The sequence below is a fragment of the Thalassophryne amazonica genome, chromosome 4 (assembly GCF_902500255.1).
Source record: "Thalassophryne amazonica chromosome 4, fThaAma1.1, whole genome shotgun sequence".
In the NCBI taxonomy this organism is placed as follows: domain Eukaryota; kingdom Metazoa; phylum Chordata; class Actinopteri; order Batrachoidiformes; family Batrachoididae; genus Thalassophryne; species Thalassophryne amazonica.
The window spans coordinates 13272152-13291331 of NC_047106.1; the positions used below are offsets into that span (position 1 = coordinate 13272152).

Sequence of the window (19180 nt, forward strand, 5' to 3'; positions counted from 1 at the left end):
TTCATCAAGTTCGCTAGGTTACCGTGACGACAAGGGCAGTGCTGTATGATAACTAGCAACCCTGTGCTCCCCAAATGATAAGTTTAAAAAAACCCATTCATCAAAGGAAATGAGAAAACTGTTTCTCTCGCCTGCAGACTGCTAAACGTGAGAGCGATTGTGATTTGTGAGTCTGAACGCGGCTGTTTGAGTTCAGTTTGTGTTGATGGTATCGTAAAGCTCAGGGGATCTTAATCCACACCGTAGGCCTAAAAGACTCATAGAAGCCTTCTGAATTGCATAACCCCTTTAAATTTCATTGGATTACTGTTATCCTTGTTTCTTGCTGGGACACAGTGGTTTTTGCCAAAGGCAACGGAGTCCAACTTTATTTCCACCGGCTCGCCTGCCAAATACTGTAAGACTGCCTTCCACTGGATGAAGATGACGGTTCCAGACATGAAAACAAAGACCTTCCATAGCCTGTTGCATTCTTCTGTCCTCTCAGGAATTTAGCTACATCCAAAAACAAGAAACTTTACAAGCCTTAAACGAGTGCACCGAACCCAGTCAGCAGCTTGTGTGGTTAATACGTATGCTGAGAACACAACATACTGAAGGTTCCTGACCTCAGTGATGGAGTCTCTCTCACTGGATCCTCATCATCAGGAGACGGGCGCAGAAAAAAAGAAAAGCAGTATAACAATATGATACAAAGCAGGGTTATTAAAGATGTATTTTTCCATTCATGGTCATTTTCATTTTGTTAAAAATGTTTTCAATTAACTAGTGTGATGCCCTAATGCACATCCCTTTTTGCAGAGTGTACGTGTGTTGTGAACCCACTTACTGTATGTGCAGTCGTCTGAATATTACATCTTTTAAACAGAAGAAAGACTCTGCACTGGACATCCACCAGGATGTTTTCTACTGCAGCATAACAGCAATCCACCTGCAGCACTCATGACCCCATTTCATTTTCAGACCAACATACCTACGGGTGCACATATGAGTGCAGTTATCTACTAATATCAGGAACAGGTTGGTCATCCTCGTGTCCCACAATAGCCTGGACACAAGGTTCTTGAAATAGAGCAATATCTCCACCTGGTGGACATTTGCCATTATCCATCCATCCAGTTTCTACGGAGCACACGGAGGGAACCCACGTAAACACAGGGAGAACATGCAAACTTCACACAGAAAGGCCACAGGTGGGAATCGATCCCATGAAACTTCTTGCTGTGAAGCAACAGTGCTAACCACTAATCCACCGTGCTGCCCACATTTGCCATTAATGCAGGAACTTTGCCAGGACTGCTAGTACTCGATATTTACATACTGTGGACATTGGACATGAAAATGACAAGTGAGTTTATTGTACACTTCCAATTATTCTTATGTTGCTCTGTCCAGGATTTAAGATAGAAGAACCCTTGATGTGACACTATTCCATGGCTGTCCTTGGAATTCTGCTTGTGGTAATTCAATTTAAATTGAAATGCTTTGAAAGTGATCTGTATCGACCCCCAGGCACCTCAAACAGCCAGTAAGGAATGCTTAATGCTGAAATAATTGAACTACAAGCAAACAGAAACAAAGATGTTTTCTACAACTTCATATAATAAGCGACTTCCTCTGAGGTCAGCGTCACATTTAGAGGAAGATCTCCTTAAAAGCAGCTTCGTTCCGTGTCCTCTGCAAAAGCTGCTGTTGCACTAACAGGTTATAAATTAGCGCCGATGTTTAAAGACTTCCTGCCCAATGTGGGTTGTTTTCAGCATAGCCAAAAGAAGATTGTTTTGTTTTACTAAATACAGATTTAAAACACTGAATAAACATCACACGTGCTTTATGCGTTATTACTGTTTATAACAGTGTAATAAAAATGAATAAAGCTTTTTTGTAGCAAATGTTTTATTAGTCTATTTAAAAATGCAGACACAACGAACACACCGGTGAACTACAAGGTGGCACAGTGAGTGCACACACACACACACACACACACACACACACACACACACACACACACACACACACACACACACACACACACACACACACACACACACACACTGGATGGGTTTAACAATGTTTCTGTTCTTGAGTGTTTCATCAGACTCACATCCTCGTGCTTTCATGGTCAACAGCAAACAATAGATACATTGAATAATCTGCTTTACAGTGTGGAACTCTTATGTTTATCTCCCTTTGCTTAAAAATACATTATTCTTTTCTTAGATGCATCTCAGAAACTGATCACATAAATAAAAAAATATACAAAAAAAAACTGCAAAAATGTCTTCACACATTGAGGGCGGATGAAGGAAATCACAAAAAAAAAAATGAAATCATTAAAACAATACAAATAACTTGTGAAAAAAGTTGGGTGCCAAGACTCCACACATTCCCTTCACTCAGTTTAATTTTTTTATTTTGTAGATACCATGGCAACAGGGTGATGGTTTGCCAAGACTAAATCACAGAGGTAAATGTCAATGGTCTCTAATCCGCTTCGTCTACATCGGCTTCTGGAATAAGAATGAAGAGATTTCAAAGTCATTTTTCACACTGGGATTTTTGTGCTTTGTTCAAGTACACTTCTTATTATTATTGACATTTATTTAACGGCGACGTACCTCATCTGTCCGCCGGCTGCTGGTTGCAGGTCGTGGAAACCCTCCGCCCAGCGAGCCGTAGCCTGATGTCTGGATTTTGGGCGTGAAGCTGGACTGGCTGTACGGTGTTTCATCTGCACATAACAACAGAAATGATCCCAAACTGTACTTACATCAAGTATTTCTGTTACTGCAGCCCAGTAGTTCTCCTTTTACTGTCCGTTGGTCAGATTTTTTGTAAATACTCGTACCCGGTGAGAACCACTTTGCTGGTCCTCTCCGCTGAGCTGAGAAATGCTCGTCCCTCTTGTGAAGAGTCAGTGAGCCACTTCCCTCTTTTCGTTTGCCATCTGTTCGGCCGCGACTCAGAACATCAGATAGGAACTGCAGCGAGTCTGCAGGGGGAGGGGCCAGCTCTGCACATGATCAATCATTGATGTCATATATTCACTGTTGCTGACAATCTAACAACACCACAGCAAATCACATTAAATCACAGTATTATTAATGGAACAGGTCTCAGCCTCACTATATCTAAACTCTGTTAGTCTGTTAGTGAAGCAGAGCTCAACTGCCGGCGACCGCTTTAGTCATCTCTCTGCTTCCCTGTTGATTTACTGCTGGTGAACTAAAGCCTTAGGTGCTGTTATCTCCGGCCAACTGATTCTGTTGTTTTTATCTCTGTCTGAGTTGCTGAGGCTGAGTTTCCAGCCGCTGGTGCTGCTTCCAGAGGACCACACTAACCTCGCACTGGCATCTGACATCTGCTATCAGAAGTATTCAAGAGCTGAAACTAGAGACTGTGCACCAAGACGGACCATTTCATCATCATCATCATCAATTTTATTTATATAGCGCCAAATCACAACAAACAGTTGCCCCAAGGCGCTTTATATTGTAAGGCAAGGCCATACAATAATTACGTAAAAACCCCAACGGTCAAAACGACCCCCTGTGAGCAAGCACTTGGAGACAGTGGGAAGGAAAAACTCCCTTTTAACAGGAAGAAACCTCCAGCAGAACCAGGCTCAGGGAGGGGAAGTCTTCTGCTGGGACTGGTTGGGGCTGAGGGAGAGAACCAAGAAAAAGACATGCTGTGGAGGGGAGCAGAGATCAATCACTAATGATTAAATGCAGAGTGGTGCATACAGAGCAAAAAGAGAAAGAAACACTCAGTGCATCATGGGAACCCCCCAGCAGTCTAAGTCTATAGCAGCATAACTAAGGGATGGTTCAGGATCACCTGATCCAGCCCTAAGTATAAGCTTTAGCAAAAAGGAAAGTTTTAAGCCTAATCTTAAAAGTAGAGAGGGTGTCTGTCTCCCTGATCCGAATTGGGAGCTGGTTCCACAGGAGAGGAGCCTGAAAGCTGAAGGCTCTGCCTCCCATTCTACTCTTACAAACCCTAGGAACTACAAGTAAGCCTGCAGTCAAAGAGCGAAGCGCTCTATTGGGGTGATATGGTACTATGAGGTCCCTAAGATAAGATGGGACCTGATTATTCAAAACTTTATAAGTAAGAAGAAGAATTTTAAATTCTATTCTAGAATTAACAGGAAGCCAATGAAGAGAGGCCAATATGGGTGAGATATGCTCTCTCCTTCTAGTCCCCGTTAGTACTCTAGCTGCAGCATTTTGAATTAACTGAAGGCTTTTCAGGGAACTTTTAGGACAACCTGATAATAATGAATTACAATAGTCCAGCCTAGAGGAAATAAATGCATGAATTAGTTTTTCAGCATCACTCTGAGACAAGACCTTTCTAATTTTAGAGATATTGCGTAAATGCAAAAAAGCAGTCCTACATATTTGTTTAATATGCACTTTGAATGACAAATCCTGATAAAAAATGATTCCAAGATTTCTCACAGTATTACTAGAGGTCAGGGTAATGCCATCCAGAGTAAGGTGTTGTGTGGGCCGCTGAAGAGGAGGTACTGCTGGCCCACCATCACCAGAGGGCGCCCTGCCTGGAGTGCGGGCTCCAGGCACCAGAGGGCGCCGCCGCCTCACGGGAGCAGCCTCGGTGACAGCTGTCACCCATCACCTGAGACAGCTGACGGCAATCATCAGTGGGGTATATCAGCAGGACGGCATCTCCACCTCATTGCCGAGATATCGTTTCTACCAGAGAGGTAACATATCAAAGCCTACTGAGTACACAGTTTTGACTGAGCAAGTTATTGGTTTACTGTTCCAACGAGAGGTGGAGGTACCTTTCCTGCCGTTCGGAGTTCTGGGTGCAAACGCGCCCCCATCTAACTGTTCTTTTTCCCTCGCCAGCAGTACCAGGTCCGACACGCGGAGGCAGTGGCCACCTGGGAGTTCGGGACTTGGCGGCTCCAGTATTCCCGGGGTCCTGTGGCGGAGGAAGCCGTGTGGTTCCGGTCTTACCTTGGAGAGGCGTCTCCTATCTTCGAGCCTGCCCACACGACACCTTTGTGTATTGACTTTTGTCCATTTCTGTAATTGGTTGTATTCGTTGTGCACATTCACAACAGTAAAGCGTTGTTATTTTGACTTACTCCATTGTCCGTTCATTTGCGCCCCCTGTTGTGGGTCCGTGTTCCTACACTTTCCCAACAGGATATCTCGGCCAGCGTCATGGATCCCGAGGGGCGTCAACCGGCTGTTGAACGGCCAATGGAAGAACAAGGCGCACAGGCGTCCACAGGAGGGGTAATCGGTGAGTTGCAGCGGATCCTCACCGCTTTCACGACTCGGTTAGACTTGATGGCCGAGCAGAACGCCCTCCTGAACCGCAGGGTGGAGGCTCTCGCCGCGCAGGTGGAAGCGCGCCCTCCGGGTGCCGCTGCGGCTCTCCCTCCCGTGGACCCTGTGCGTGACAGCGACGTTCCACTGGTTGTCCAACGACCCCCCCCACCATCCCCTGAAGCATACATAAGCCCCCCGGAGCCGTACGGAGGCTGTGTGGAGACGTGCGCGGATTTCCTTATGCAGTGTTCGCTCGTCTTCGCACAGCGTCCCGTCATGTACGCGACCGACGCTAGCAAAGTAGCTTATGTGATAAATCTGCTTCGTGGTGAGGCACGCGCTTGGGCTACAGCGCTCTGGGAGCAAAGTTCACGGCTCCTTCTGACATATGATGGGTTTGTGAGGGAGCTCAGAACAGTGTTCGATCACCCTAATAGAGGAGAGACCGCTTCAGCCGTGCTGCTGTCAATGAGACAGGGGCGCCGGAGCGCAGCTGCCTATGCAGTCGACTTCCGCATCGCGGCTGCGAGGTCCGGCTGGAATAACACTGCCCTCCGCGCCGCCTTCGTAAACGGACTGTCATTGGTCCTCAAGGAGCACCTGGTGGCTAAGGACGAACCGCGGGATTTGGATGGGCTTATCGATCTTGTCATACGATTAGACAATCGGTTAAATGAGCGCCGTCGGGAACGAGACGAAGGGCGTGGCCAGGCACACGTCGTCCCTCTCCCTTCCGGTTCCAACCGCGTTCCGCCCTCCCCACGCTCCACGGCCCCTGCGCTCCGTGCGATCACAGCTCCCCCTGCTGACGAAGCTATGGACACGAGTAGGGCAACATTTAGGGCACCGGCCACACAGAGGAGGCTGGCCCGCGGAGCGTGTTTTGTTTGTGGCTCGATTGAGCATCAGGTACGAGACTGCCCCGAGCGGTTAAACACCAACGCCCGCCCCTAGACACTGGGCTAGGGGGGGGCCGAGACGTGCACGTGGGACACACCCACATCGCCACACGACTCCCAGTTACAATCCTTTATGAGGATTTAACCCTGAAGGCCCCAGCACTGGTGGACACGGGCTCAGAAGGGAATTTGCTTGATAGCAAATGGGCCAGGGAGATAGGGTTCCCTCTGGTGGCACTTACCTCGCCTGTGCAGGTACGGGCACTAGATGGCTCCCTACTCCCTCCAATCACTCACAAGACACCACCAGTAACTCTGGTGGTGTCGGGGAATCACTGGGAGGAGATCGAGTTTTTTGTGACTCCGGCCACCTCCCGTGTGATTTTAGGTTTTCCCTGGATGTTGAAACACAATCCCCGGATCGATTGGCCGTCCGGGGTAGTGGTCCAGTGGAGCGAGACCTGCCATCGGGTATGTTTAGGTTCCTCGGTTCCTCCCGGTTCCCAGGCCAGGGAGGAGGTCAGAGCCCCGCCCAATCTAGGGACGGTGCCGGTGCAGTACCATGACCTTGCGGAGGTGTTCAGCAAGGATCTGGCACTCACCCTTCCCCCGCACCGCCCGTATGATTGTGCCATTGATTTGGTTCCAGGCGTTGAGTTCCCGTCCAGCAGGCTGTACAACCTCTCACGACCTGAACGCGAATCAATGGAGGCCTACATCCGGGACTCTTTGGCTGCCGGGTTGATCCGGAATTCCACCTCCCCGATGGGTGCGGGTTTCTTTTTTGTGGGGAAAAAGGATGGCGAATTACGTCCATGCATTGATTACAGGGGGCTGAACGAAGTCACGGTTCGTAACCGATACCCCTTACCCTTGTTGGATTCGGTGTTCACGCCCCTGCATGGAGCCAAGATATTCACCAAGCTTGATCTTAGGAATGCGTATCACCTGGTTCGGATCCGGAAGGGAGACGAGTGGAAGACGGCATTTAACACCCCGTTGGGTCATTTTGAGTACCTGGTCATGCCGTTCGGTCTTACAAATGCTCCCGCGACGTTCCAAGCATTGGTTAATGATGTCTTGCGGGACTTCCTGCACCGATTCGTCTTCGTATATCTAGACGACATACTCATCTTTTCTCCGGATCCTGAGACTCATGTCCGACATGTACGTCAGGTCCTGCAGCGGTTATTGGAGAACCGGCTGTTTGTTAAGGGCGAGAAGTGTGGGTTTCACCGCACCTCTTTGTCCTTCCTGGGGTTCATCATCTCCCCCAACTCCGTCGCTCCTGATCCGGCCAAGGTTGCAGCGGTGAGAGACTGGCCCCAACCCACAAGCCGTAGGAAGCTGCAACAGTTCCTCGGCTTTGCAAATTTCTACAGGAGGTTCATTAAGGGCTACAGCCAGGTTGTTAGCCCCCTGACAGCCCTGACCTCACCAAAAGTCCCCTTCACCTGGTCGGATCGTTGCGATGCCGCGTTCAAGGAGTTGAAACGGCGCTTCTCGTCTGCACCCGTTCTGGTGCAGCCCGATCCTAGTCGCCAGTTAGTGGTTGAGGTGGACGCCTCGGACTCAGGGATAGGAGCTGTGCTGTCCCAGAGTGGGAAGACCGATAAGGTCCTTCATCCGTGTGCCTATTTTTCCCGCAGGTTGACCCCGGCTGAACGGAACTATGACGTCGGCAACCGAGAACTCCTTGCGGTGAAAGAGGCTCTTGAAGAGTGGAGACACCTGTTGGAGGGAACGTCCGTGCCATTCACGGTTTTCACTGACCACCGGAACCTGGAATATATCAGGACCGCCAAGCGGCTGAATCCCAGGCAAGCCCGCTGGTCACTGTTCTTCGGCCGTTTTGACTTCCGCATCACCTACCGGCCCGGGACCAAGAACCAGAAGTCGGATGCCTTGTCCCGGGTACACGAAGACGAGGTCAAGGCGGAGTTGTCGGATCCACCGGAACCCATCATCCCGGAGTCCACTATCGTGGCCACCCTCACCTGGGACGTAGAGAGAACCGTCCGGGAGGCCCTGGCACGAAGCCCGGACCCCGGGGCTGGACCAAAGAACAGACTTTACGTCCCACCAGAGGCAAGGGCTGCAGTCCTGGACTTCTGTCACGGCTCTAAGCTCTCCTGTCATCCAGGGGTGCGAAGAACCGTGGCAGTTGTCCGGCAGCGCTTCTGGTGGGCGTCCCTGGAGGCCGACGTCCGGGATTATATCCAGGCCTGCACCACCTGTGCCAGGGGCAAGGCCGACCATCGCAAGGCTCCGGGACTGCTACAGCCGCTGCTTGTGCCTCATCGCCCCTGGTCCCACATCGGCCTGGATTTTGTCACGGGCCTCCCGCCGTCCCAGGGAAACACCGTGATCCTCACGATAGTGGACCGATTCTCCAAGGCGGCCCACTTCGTGGCCCTCCCGAAGCTCCCAACGGCCCAGGAGACAGCGGACCTCCTGGTCCACCACGTCGTCCGCCTGCATGGGATACCATCAGACATCGTCTCCGATCGCGGTCCCCAGTTCTCCTCGCATGTCTGGAGGAGCTTTTGCCGGGAACTGGGGGCCACGGTCAGTCTCTCGTCCGGGTATCACCCCCAGACCAACGGGCAAGCAGAGCGGGCCAATCAAGAAATGGAGCAAACACTGCGTTGTGTGACAGCCGCGCACCCGGCGGCCTGGAGTACTCATCTGGCCTGGATCGAGTACGCCCACAACAGTCAAGTGTCATCAGCCACCGGCCTCTCCCCCTTTGAGGTGTGTTTGGGGTATCAGCCCCCGTTGTTCCCGGTGGTTGAGGGAGAGGTCGGTGTGCCCTCGGTCCAGGCCCACCTGCGGAAGTGCCGTCGGGTGTGGCGTGCCGCCCGTTCTGCTTTGCTGAAGGCCCGGATGAGGGCGAAGACCCATGCAGACCGGCGGCGGACCCCGGCCCCTACGTATCGCCCCGGGCAGGAAGTGTGGTTGTCCACCAAGGACATTCCACTGCAAGTGGCCTCCCCAAAACTCCAAGACAGGTACGTAGGTCCGTTTAAAATTCTCAAGGTCATCAATCCCGCCGCAGTGAGGCTTCGGCTTCCAGCCTCACTGCGGATCCATCCAGTATTTCATGTGTCAAGAATCAAGCCCCATCACACCTCGCCCCTCTGTACACCCGGTCCGGCACCACCTCCTGCCCGGATCATCGATGGCGAGCCGGCTTGGACAGTGCGCCGGTTGTTGGACGTCCGACGGATGGGCCGGGGCTTTCAATATCTGGTGGACTGGGAGGGGTACGGTCCCGAAGAACGCTCCTGGGTGAAGAAGAGCTTCATCCTGGACCCGGCCCTCCTGGCCGACTTCTACTGTCGCCACCCGGACAAGCCCGGTCGGGCGCCAGGAGGCGCCCGTTGAGGGGGGGGTCCTGTTGTGTGGGCCGCTGAAGAGGAGGTACTGCTGGCCCACCATCACCAGAGGGCGCCCTGCCTGGAGTGCGGGCTCCAGGCACCAGAGGGCGCCGCCGCCTCACGGGAGCAGCCTCGGTGACAGCTGTCACCCATCACCTGAGACAGCTGACGGCAATCATCAGTGGGGTATATCAGCAGGACGGCATCTCCACCTCATTGCCGAGATATCGTTTCTACCAGAGAGGTAACATATCAAAGCCTACTGAGTACACAGTTTTGACTGAGCAAGTTATTGGTTTACTGTTCCAACGAGAGGTGGAGGTACCTTTCCTGCCGTTCGGAGTTCTGGGTGCAAACGCGCCCCCATCTAACTGTTCTTTTTCCCTCGCCAGCAGTACCAGGTCCGACACGCGGAGGCAGTGGCCACCTGGGAGTTCGGGACTTGGCGGCTCCAGTATTCCCGGGGTCCTGTGGCGGAGGAAGCCGTGTGGTTCCGGTCTTACCTTGGAGAGGCGTCTCCTATCTTCGAGCCTGCCCACACGACACCTTTGTGTATTGACTTTTGTCCATTTCTGTAATTGGTTGTATTCGTTGTGCACATTCACAACAGTAAAGCGTTGTTATTTTGACTTACTCCATTGTCCGTTCATTTGCGCCCCCTGTTGTGGGTCCGTGTTCCTACACTTTCCCAACATAAGGATCTGGTTAGACACCATGTTTCTAAGATTTGTGGGGCCAAGTACAATAACTTCAGTTTTACCTGAGTTTAAAAGCAGGAAATTAGAGGTCATCCATGTCTTTATGTCTGTAAGACAATCCTGCAGTTTAGCTAATTGGTGTGTGTCCTCTGGCTTCATGGATAGATAAAGCTGGGTATCATCTGCGTAACAATGAAAATTTAAGCAATGCCGTCTAATAATACTGCCTAAGGGAAGCATGTATAAAGTGAATAAAATTGGTCCTAGCACAGAACCTTGTGGAACTCCATAATTAACCTTAGTCTGTGAAGAAGATTCCCCATTTACATGAACAAATTGTAATCTATTAGATAAATATGATTCAAACCACCGCAGCTCAGTGCCTTTAATACCTATGGCATGCTCTAATCTCTGTAATAAAATTTTATGGTCAACAGTATCAAAAGCAGCACTGAGGTCTAACAGAACAAGCACAGAGATGAGTCCACTGTCTGAGGCCATGAGAAGATCATTTGTAACCTTCACTAATGCTGTTTCTGTACTATGATGAATTCTAAAACCTGACTGAAACTCTTCAAATAGACCATTCCTCTGCAGATGATCAGTTAGCTGTTTTACAACTACCCTTTCAAGAATTTTGGAGAGAAAAGGAAGGTTGGAGATTGGCCTATAATTAGCTAAGATAGCTGGGTCAAGTGATGGCTTTTTAAGTAATGGTTTAATTACTGCCACTTTAAAAGCCTGTGGTACATAGTCAACTAATAAAGATAGATTGATCATATTTAAGATCGAAGCATTAAATAATGGTAGGGCTTCCTTGAGCAGCCTGGTAGGAATGGGGTCTAATAGACATGTTGATGGTTTGGATGAAGTAACTAATGAAAATAACTCAGACAGAACAATCTGAGAGAAAGAGTCTAACCAAATACCGGCATCACTGAAAGCAGCCAAAGATAACGATACGTCTTTGTGATGGTTATGAGTAATTTTTTTCTCTAATAGTTAAAATTTTGTTAGCAAAGAAAGTCATGAAGTCATTACTAGTTAAAGTTAATGGAATACTCAGCTCAATAGAGCTCTGACTCTTTGTCAGCCTGGCTACAGTGCTGAAAAGAAACCTGGGGTTGTTCTTATTTTCTTCAATTAGTGATGAGTAGTAAGATGTCCTAGCTTTACGGAGGGCTTTTTTATAGAGCAACAGACTCTTTTTCCAGGCTAAGTGAAGATCTTCTAAATTAGTGAGACGCCATTTCCTCTCCAACTTACGGATTATCTGATGGAGAGGAAATTTGTACCTTAATAACTGACACTGTTTTCTGTGTGGTTTGTAAAAAGCTTGTAACTGTTGGGATGGCCCAAACAGTGGTACACCCCTCTGAGTCTGATTCTGCTTGAGGTTTCTGCCTCAAAAACATCAGAGGGAGTTTTTCTTTACCACTGTCACCTGTGTGCTTGCTCAGGGGGCTTGGGTTGGTTTGGTTAGACCTTACCCATTTCAAATTACTTGAGGCAGTGCTGTTGTGATTTGGTGCTATAAAAATCAATTGAATTTAAACAAATTGACATCAGAAGTATTACAGGAAATGACAGCACACCTTGTACCTTGTGCCTAACCTTTTTGCGGTAACACTCCTCTGACTGCCTGCTATGTTAACTACATGTTCACAATTTGGCAGAACATAACTGATCCTGGAGCACCATCTGGCTCAATGTCTAGTCAGAGCGTCTTTGACCCAAGGCTTACCACTACACTTATTTTTATTAAAATTTATTTAGATATTTTAGAGATATCCTGCTAAAAAACTAACATTATCTCACTGGTAGATGTAATAAACAGATGTATCAACAGCACCATTTTTTGCCACACAATTTACATCTTTTCTGTAGGGCAGGGGTGGTGGCCAAGTGGTTAATGCGCTTGGTTTCAGTGCAGAAGGTTCCGGGTTCAAATCCCACCCCTGCCACATTTCACTATGTAATGTGGAGTTGCGTCAGGAAGGGCATCCGGTGTAAAACCTGTGCCAATTCAACATGCAGATCCACCTCAGATTTGCTGTGGCGACCCCTAGTGCAAACAAGGGAGCAGCCGAAGGGACTTACTTACTTACTTTTAGTAATCAATGTTTGCATAAAATTTAATCACAATCTGTCCTTTTTTAGTACTGCTGCTGGCAACAATTTGACTCTCGTGCATAACTTTGTTGTGACTCAATAGGCAGGTTTCCATTACCCTACAAACTGGGGAATTTGATGTAGCGAATTGAAAATACACTTTAGGTGATTTGAAAAACACTTATTTGGAAAAACTGAAATGGAAACACTTTTCCCACTGTTACAGGTCACATGACATACAGAAAGAGTCACAGCTATTTCTTCTTCTTTGTCTTTCGGCTGTTCCCGTTAGGGGTCGCCACAGCAGATCAATCGTTTCCATCTCACCCTGTCCTTTGTATCTTCCTCTGTCACACCAACCACCTGCATGTCCTCTCTCAGCACATCCATGAACCTCCTCTTTGGTCTCCCTCTTCTCCTCCTGCCTGGTGGCTCCATCCTCAGCATACTTCTCCCTATATACCCTGGGTCCCTCCTCTGCACATGTCCAAACCATCTCAATCTCGCCTCTCTGACTTTGTCTCCAAACCGTCCAACCTGAGATGTCCCTCTGATATGTTCATTCCTAATCTTGTCCATTCTTGTCACTCCCAAAGAGAATCTCAACATCTTCAGCTCTGCCACCTCCAGCTCTGCCTCCTGTCTTTTTGTTAGTGCCACTGTCTCTAAACCATACAACATAGCTGGTCTCACTACTGTTTTGTAAACTTTCCCCTTCACTCTTGCTGATATTCTTCGGTCACAAATCACTCCTGCCACCTTTCTCCACCCACTCCACCCTGCCTGCACTCTCTTCTTCACCTCTCTACCACACTCTCCATTACTTTGAACAGTTGACCCCAAATATTTAAACTCATCTACTTTCACCACTTCTACTCCTTGTAACTGCACTATTCCACTGGGCTCCCTCTCGTTCACACACATGTACTCAGTCTTGCTTCTACTGACTTTCATTCCCCTTCTCTCCAAAGCATATCTCCACTTCTCCAGACTAGACTCAACTTGCTCTCTACTCTCACTACAGATCACAATGTCATCTGCAAACATCATAGTCCATGGGGACTCCTGTCTGATCTCATCTGTCAACCTGTCCATCACCACTGCAAACAAGAAAGGACTCAGAGCTGATCCTTGGTGTAATCCCACCTCCACCTTGAATGAGTCTGTCATTCCAACTGCGCATCTCACCGCTGTCACACTATTCTTGTACATGTCCTGCACTACCCTAACATACTTCTCTGCCACTCCAGACTTCCTCATACAATGCCACAACTCTTCTCTTGGCACCCTATCATAAGCTTTTTCTAAGTCCACAAACACACAATGTAACTCTTTCTGTCACAGCTATTTAACATTCTAAAATACATGACACAGTAGGCGGGGACAAAGTAAGAGATGGAGCCCTTGTTTTAGCTTTGTAAGAGATTTAGGTTATAGCAATACTGAATTAAAAAAAAAAAACAACAAAATGCCAATTTGTCACAGGACTTTCCGCTCAATCACCATGACTACTACAATTGCAGTTCACGCTAGAGGACAAAACCCGGCAATCGTGTTCCATCACTCAGTGGAAACGCTGTCATTTCGCAGATGTTTTCTGTCAATTTTCTGGAAAATCATATTGCTAAAGCTTTGCACAAATCTGTAATAGACCTGAGCTCCAGACAACCTCTTTCACACAGTTCAAGATCTCCTGCATCCACATCATCACCAAAATCTGATGTGTTCTTCCTGTTGCTTTCAGTTTCATGAGAGTCCAGCTAACAACCAAAAGTTTTAATCCACTTCTTGTTTGTAGAATGACAGGAATGTAGTCGATGTTGGTAGTAAATCAGTGCGTCGCACCTGTCTGGTGGGGCAGTTCTTGCCAGACTTGTCTGTCCTTTGGGTTCTTCTTCTCTCTCTTGGACCTGTGCTGTGGAGCCGCGGGGCTCGACTCGGCAGCCGCAGCGCGATATTGTTCTAAAAAGAAAGCACAGTCGTGTCATCCTCAGAACATTGCTGGTGACGGCGGCACTGCAAGCTGCACTTTAAAGGAGCCTGACGCGAGTTTCATGTCGGCACAATTTCTCGTTGGGAATCTTGGGAAATCCTAAGACCTTAAGCCTGGGTCCCACCAAATAATGAAGGATGAATAAGGAGCCACGCATGGGTGTGTCAGCGATTATTCGAAGAATGACCCACGTTTTCATATAATATCCGCTACTAAGGCACCTGCTATGTGCCTCTCTATACCCCACATGTGCCATGGAGCAGCCTCTAGTGAGCCACGACCGACCGGTCATTAGAGCCTCAAATTGCTTGCATCAGGTGCACGGTGCCGTTCTGCATACACAATGAGGTGGCCGCTTTATTATATACATCTGTGGATCATTTTATATATATATATATATATATATATATATATATATATATATATATATATATATATATATATATATATATATATATGAGGTCTATTAGAAAAGTATCCAACCTTATTATTTTTTAAAAAAAACCATATGGATTTGAATCACGTGTGATTGCGTCAGACAAGCTTGAACCTTTGTGCGCATGCGTGAGTTTTTTCATGCCTGTCGGTTGCGTCATTCGTCTATTTTTTATTGCGAATAAATGTCTGAACGATTTGGAGCTATGCTGCATCAGTTTTTTTCCAGAAACTGTAAGAGACCTCCAGGTGGACACTGTTCGAAAAATTAATATAGCTTTCAGGGACGATTTTATGGGGATTAAACAGATTACGGAGTGTTACTGCCGCTTTAAGGACAGCCCACAACTCCTGAGAGCGCGGCGTGCTCCCAGCCCCCATCGACAGGCTCACACCCCGCTGGAACAACCAGATAATTTCCAACGTGAAAGCTTTGTTGATCCAGGACCTCATCTGACTTTCACAAAAAGGCAGAAGATGTGGACATCAGCACTTTATCAGCACATTCCACCATTACAGGAGTTTTTTTTCATGGAAAAAGAAGCGGAGGGACGCGCCACCTTGCCGATCACAGCGCAGCACAAAACCACCTCGGTGTTGGTCTCTCAGGACGGCTTTCAGGTGGATTTCAGACGGATTCCGGTTGCTTTCCAGTCGTGTGAATATCCGATTGTGATTGTGCATGAGGTGGACATGCCCAAACATGTCCTGGAAGGCTTCATCACGGCGTTTCTTTGCGGCGAGCGGCTGCACCGCGACGCGCGGAACTCCTCCGCACGTCTGTCTTAATGTGCGGAAAAAGTGCTGATGTCCACGTCTTTTCACAATTCCTGTGCTAGTCAGATGACATACCGGATCAAGACAGCGTCCAGTTTAAAAATGAATGGCACATTTCACTGTTACAGGAGTTTTTGTCATGGAAAGAGAAGCGGCTCCACCACGCATCACGGCGGAGCTGCATGGGGCAAAGAAATGCCGTGATGAAGCTTACAGGACATGTTGGGGCATGTCCAGCTCATGCACAATCACAGTCGGATTTTCACACGACTGGAAAGCAACCGGAATCCGTCTGAAATCCACCTGAAAGCCGTCCTGTGAGACCAACACCGAGCTGGTTTTGTGCCGCGTCATGAACGGTTCCGTGGCGCGTCCCTCCGCTTTTCTTTCCATGAAAAAAACTCCTGTAACGGTGGAATGTGCCGAAAAAGTGCTGATGTCCACATCTTCTGCCTTTTTGTGAAAGTCAGACGAGGTCCTGGATCAACAAAGCCTTCACATTGAAAATGATCTGGTTGTTTCAGCGGGGTGTCACCCTGTCGATGGGGGCTGGGAGCGCGCCGCGCCCTCAGGAGTTGTGGGCAGTCCTTAAAGTGGCAGTAACACTCCTTAATCTGTTTAATCCCCATAAAATCGTCCCTGAAAGCCATATTAATTTTTTGAATGGTGTCCACCTGGAGGTCTCTCACAGTTTCTGGAAAAAAAATTGATGCAGCAAAGCTCCAAATTGTTCATTTATTCGCAATAAAAATCCGCCGAGAGGGTGGACCACACCTCACTCAAAGCCTGCTCACAGGCGAATGACGCAACCAACAGGCATGAAAAAAATCACGCATGCGCACGAGGGTTCAAGCTTGTCTAACACAATCACACGTGATTCAAATCCATATGGTTTTTTAAAAAAAATAATTATGTCTGTAAGACAATCCTGCAGTTTAGCTAATTGGTGTGTGTCCTTCATGGATAGATAAAGCTGGGTATCATCTGCGTAACAATGAAAATTTAAGCAATACCGTCTAATAATACTGCCTAAGGGAAGCATGTATAAAGTGAATAAAATTGGTCCTAGCACAGAACCTTGTGGAACTCCATAATTAACTTTAGTCTGTGAAGAAGATTCCCCATTTACATGAACAAATTGTAATCTATTAGACAAATATGATTCAAACCACCGCAGCGCAGTGCCTTTAATACCTATGGCATGCTCTAATCTCTGTAATAAAATTTTATGGTCAACAGTATCAAAAGCAGCACTGAGGTCTAACAGAACAAGCACAGAGATGAGTCCACTGTCCGAGGCCATAAGAAGATCATTTGTAACCTTCACTAATGCTGTTTCTGTACTATGATGAATTCTAAAACCTGACTGAAACTCTTCAAATAGACCATTCCTCTGCAGATGATCAGTTAGCTGTTTTACAACTACCCTTTCAAGAATTTTGGAGAGAAAAGGAAGGTTGGAGATTGGCCTATAATTAGCTAAGATAGCTGGGTCAAGTGATGGCTTTTTAAGTAATGGTTTAATTACTGCCACCTTAAAAGCCTGTGGTACATAGCCAACTAACAAAGATAGATTGATCATATTTAAGATCGAAGCATTAAATAATGGTAGGGCTTCCTTGAGCAGCCTGGTAGGAATGGGGTCTAATAAACATGTTGATGGTTTGAATGAAGTAACTAATGAAAATAACTCAGACAGAACAATCGGAGAGAAAGAGTCTAACCAAATACCGGCATCACTGAAAGCAGCCAAAGATAACGATACGTCTTTGTGATGGTTATGAGTAATTTTTTTCTCTAATAGTTAAAATTTTGTTAGCAAAGAAAGTCATGAAGTCATTACTAGTTAAAGTTAATGGAATACTCAGCTCAATAGAGCTCTGACTCTTTGTCAGCCTGGCTACAGTGCTGAAAAGAAACCTGGGGTTGTTCTTATTTTCTTCAATTAGTGATGAGTAGAAAGATGTCCTAGCTTTACGGAGGGCTTTTTTATAGAGCAACAGACTCTTTTTCCAGGCTAAGTGAAGATCTTCTAAATTAGTGAGACGCCATTTCCTCTCCAACTTACGGGTTATCTGCTTTAAGCTACGAGTTTGCGAGTTATACCACGGAGTCAGACACTTCTGATTTAAAGCTCTCTTTTTCAGAGGAGCTACAGCATCCAAAGTTGTCTTCAATGAGGATGTAAAACTATTGACGAGATACTCTATCTCCCTTACAGAGTTTAGGTAGCTACTCTGCACTGTGTTGGTATATGGCATTAGAGAACATAAAGAAGGAATCATATCCTTAAACCTAGTTACAGCGCTTTCTGAAAGACTTCTAGTGTAATGAAACTTATTCCCTACTGCTGGGTAGTCCATCAGAGTAAATGTAAATGTTATTAAGAAATGATCAGACAGAAGGGAGTTTTCAGGGAATACTTTTAAGTCTTCTATTTCCATACCATAAGTAGGAACAAGATCTAAGATATGATTAAAGTGGTGGGTGGACTCATTTACTTTTTGAGCAAAGCCAATAGAGTCTAATAATAGATTAAATGCAGTGTTGAGGCTGTCATTCTCAGCATCTGTGTGGATGTTAAAATCGCCCACTATAATTATCTTATCTGAGCTAAGCACTAAGTCAGACAAAAGGTCTGAAAATTCACAGAGAAACTTACAGTAACGACCAGGTGGACGATAGATAATAACAAATAAAACTGGTTTTTGGGACTTCCAATTTGGATGGACAAGACTAAGAGACAAGCTTTCAAATGAATTAAAGCTCTGTCTGGGTTTTTGATTAATTAATAAGCTGGAATGGAAGATTGCTGCTAATCCTCCGCCCCGGCCCGTGCTACGAGCATTCTGACAGTTAGTGTGACTCGGGGGTGTTGACTCATTTAAACTAACATATTCATCCTGCTGTAACCAGGTTTCTGTTAGGCAGAATAAATCAATATGTTGATCAATTATTATATCATTTACCAACAGGGACTTAGAAGAGAGAGACCTAATGTTTAATAGACCACATTTAACTGTTTTAGTCTGTGGTGCAGTTGAAGGTGCTATATTATTTTTTCTTTTTGAATTTTTATGCTTAAATAGATTTTTGCTGGTTATTGGTAGTCTGGGAGCAGGCACCGTCTCTACAGGGATGGGGTAATGAGGGGATGGCAGGGGGAGAGAAGCTGCAGAGAGGTGTGTAAGACTACAACTCTGCTTCCTGGTCCCAACCCTGGATAGTCACGGTTTGGAGGATTTAAGAAAATTGGCCAGATTTCTAGAAATGAGAGCTGCTCCATCCAAAGTGGGATGGATGCCGTCTCTCCTAACAAGACCAGGTTTTCCCCAGAAGCTTTGCCAATTATCTATGAAGCCCACCTCATTTTTTGGACACCACTCAGACAGCCAGCAATTCAAGGAGAACATGCGGCTAAACATGTCACTCCCGGTCCGATTGGGGAGGGGCCCAGAGAAAACTACAGAGTCCGACATTGTTTTTGCAAAGTTACACACCGATTTAATGTTAATTTTAGTGACCTCCGATTGGCGTAACCGGGTGTCATTACTGCCGACGTGAATTACAATCT

The 19180-nt window shown here is 47.1% G+C and overlaps 1 protein-coding gene across 3 annotated transcripts in view; it reads right to left on the bottom strand.

Moving 5' to 3' along the window:
• Positions 1 to 2395: 2395 nt before the first annotated feature.
• LOC117509421 (roundabout homolog 2-like) overlaps positions 2396 to 19180 on the bottom strand; it is a 191410-nt gene continuing 174625 nt past the window's right edge. For all 3 annotated transcript variants that reach the window (XM_034169112.1, XM_034169114.1, XM_034169113.1), the window contains exons 23-26: positions 14247 to 14363; positions 2849 to 3013; positions 2619 to 2731; positions 2396 to 2510 (exon numbers count right to left, since the gene is read on the bottom strand). In XM_034169112.1, the coding sequence (XP_034025003.1) occupies positions 2499 to 2510; positions 2619 to 2731; positions 2849 to 3013; positions 14247 to 14363 (407 nt within the window). In that variant the 3' untranslated portion in view covers positions 2396 to 2498. The remainder of the gene's footprint in view (positions 2511 to 2618; positions 2732 to 2848; positions 3014 to 14246; positions 14364 to 19180) is intronic.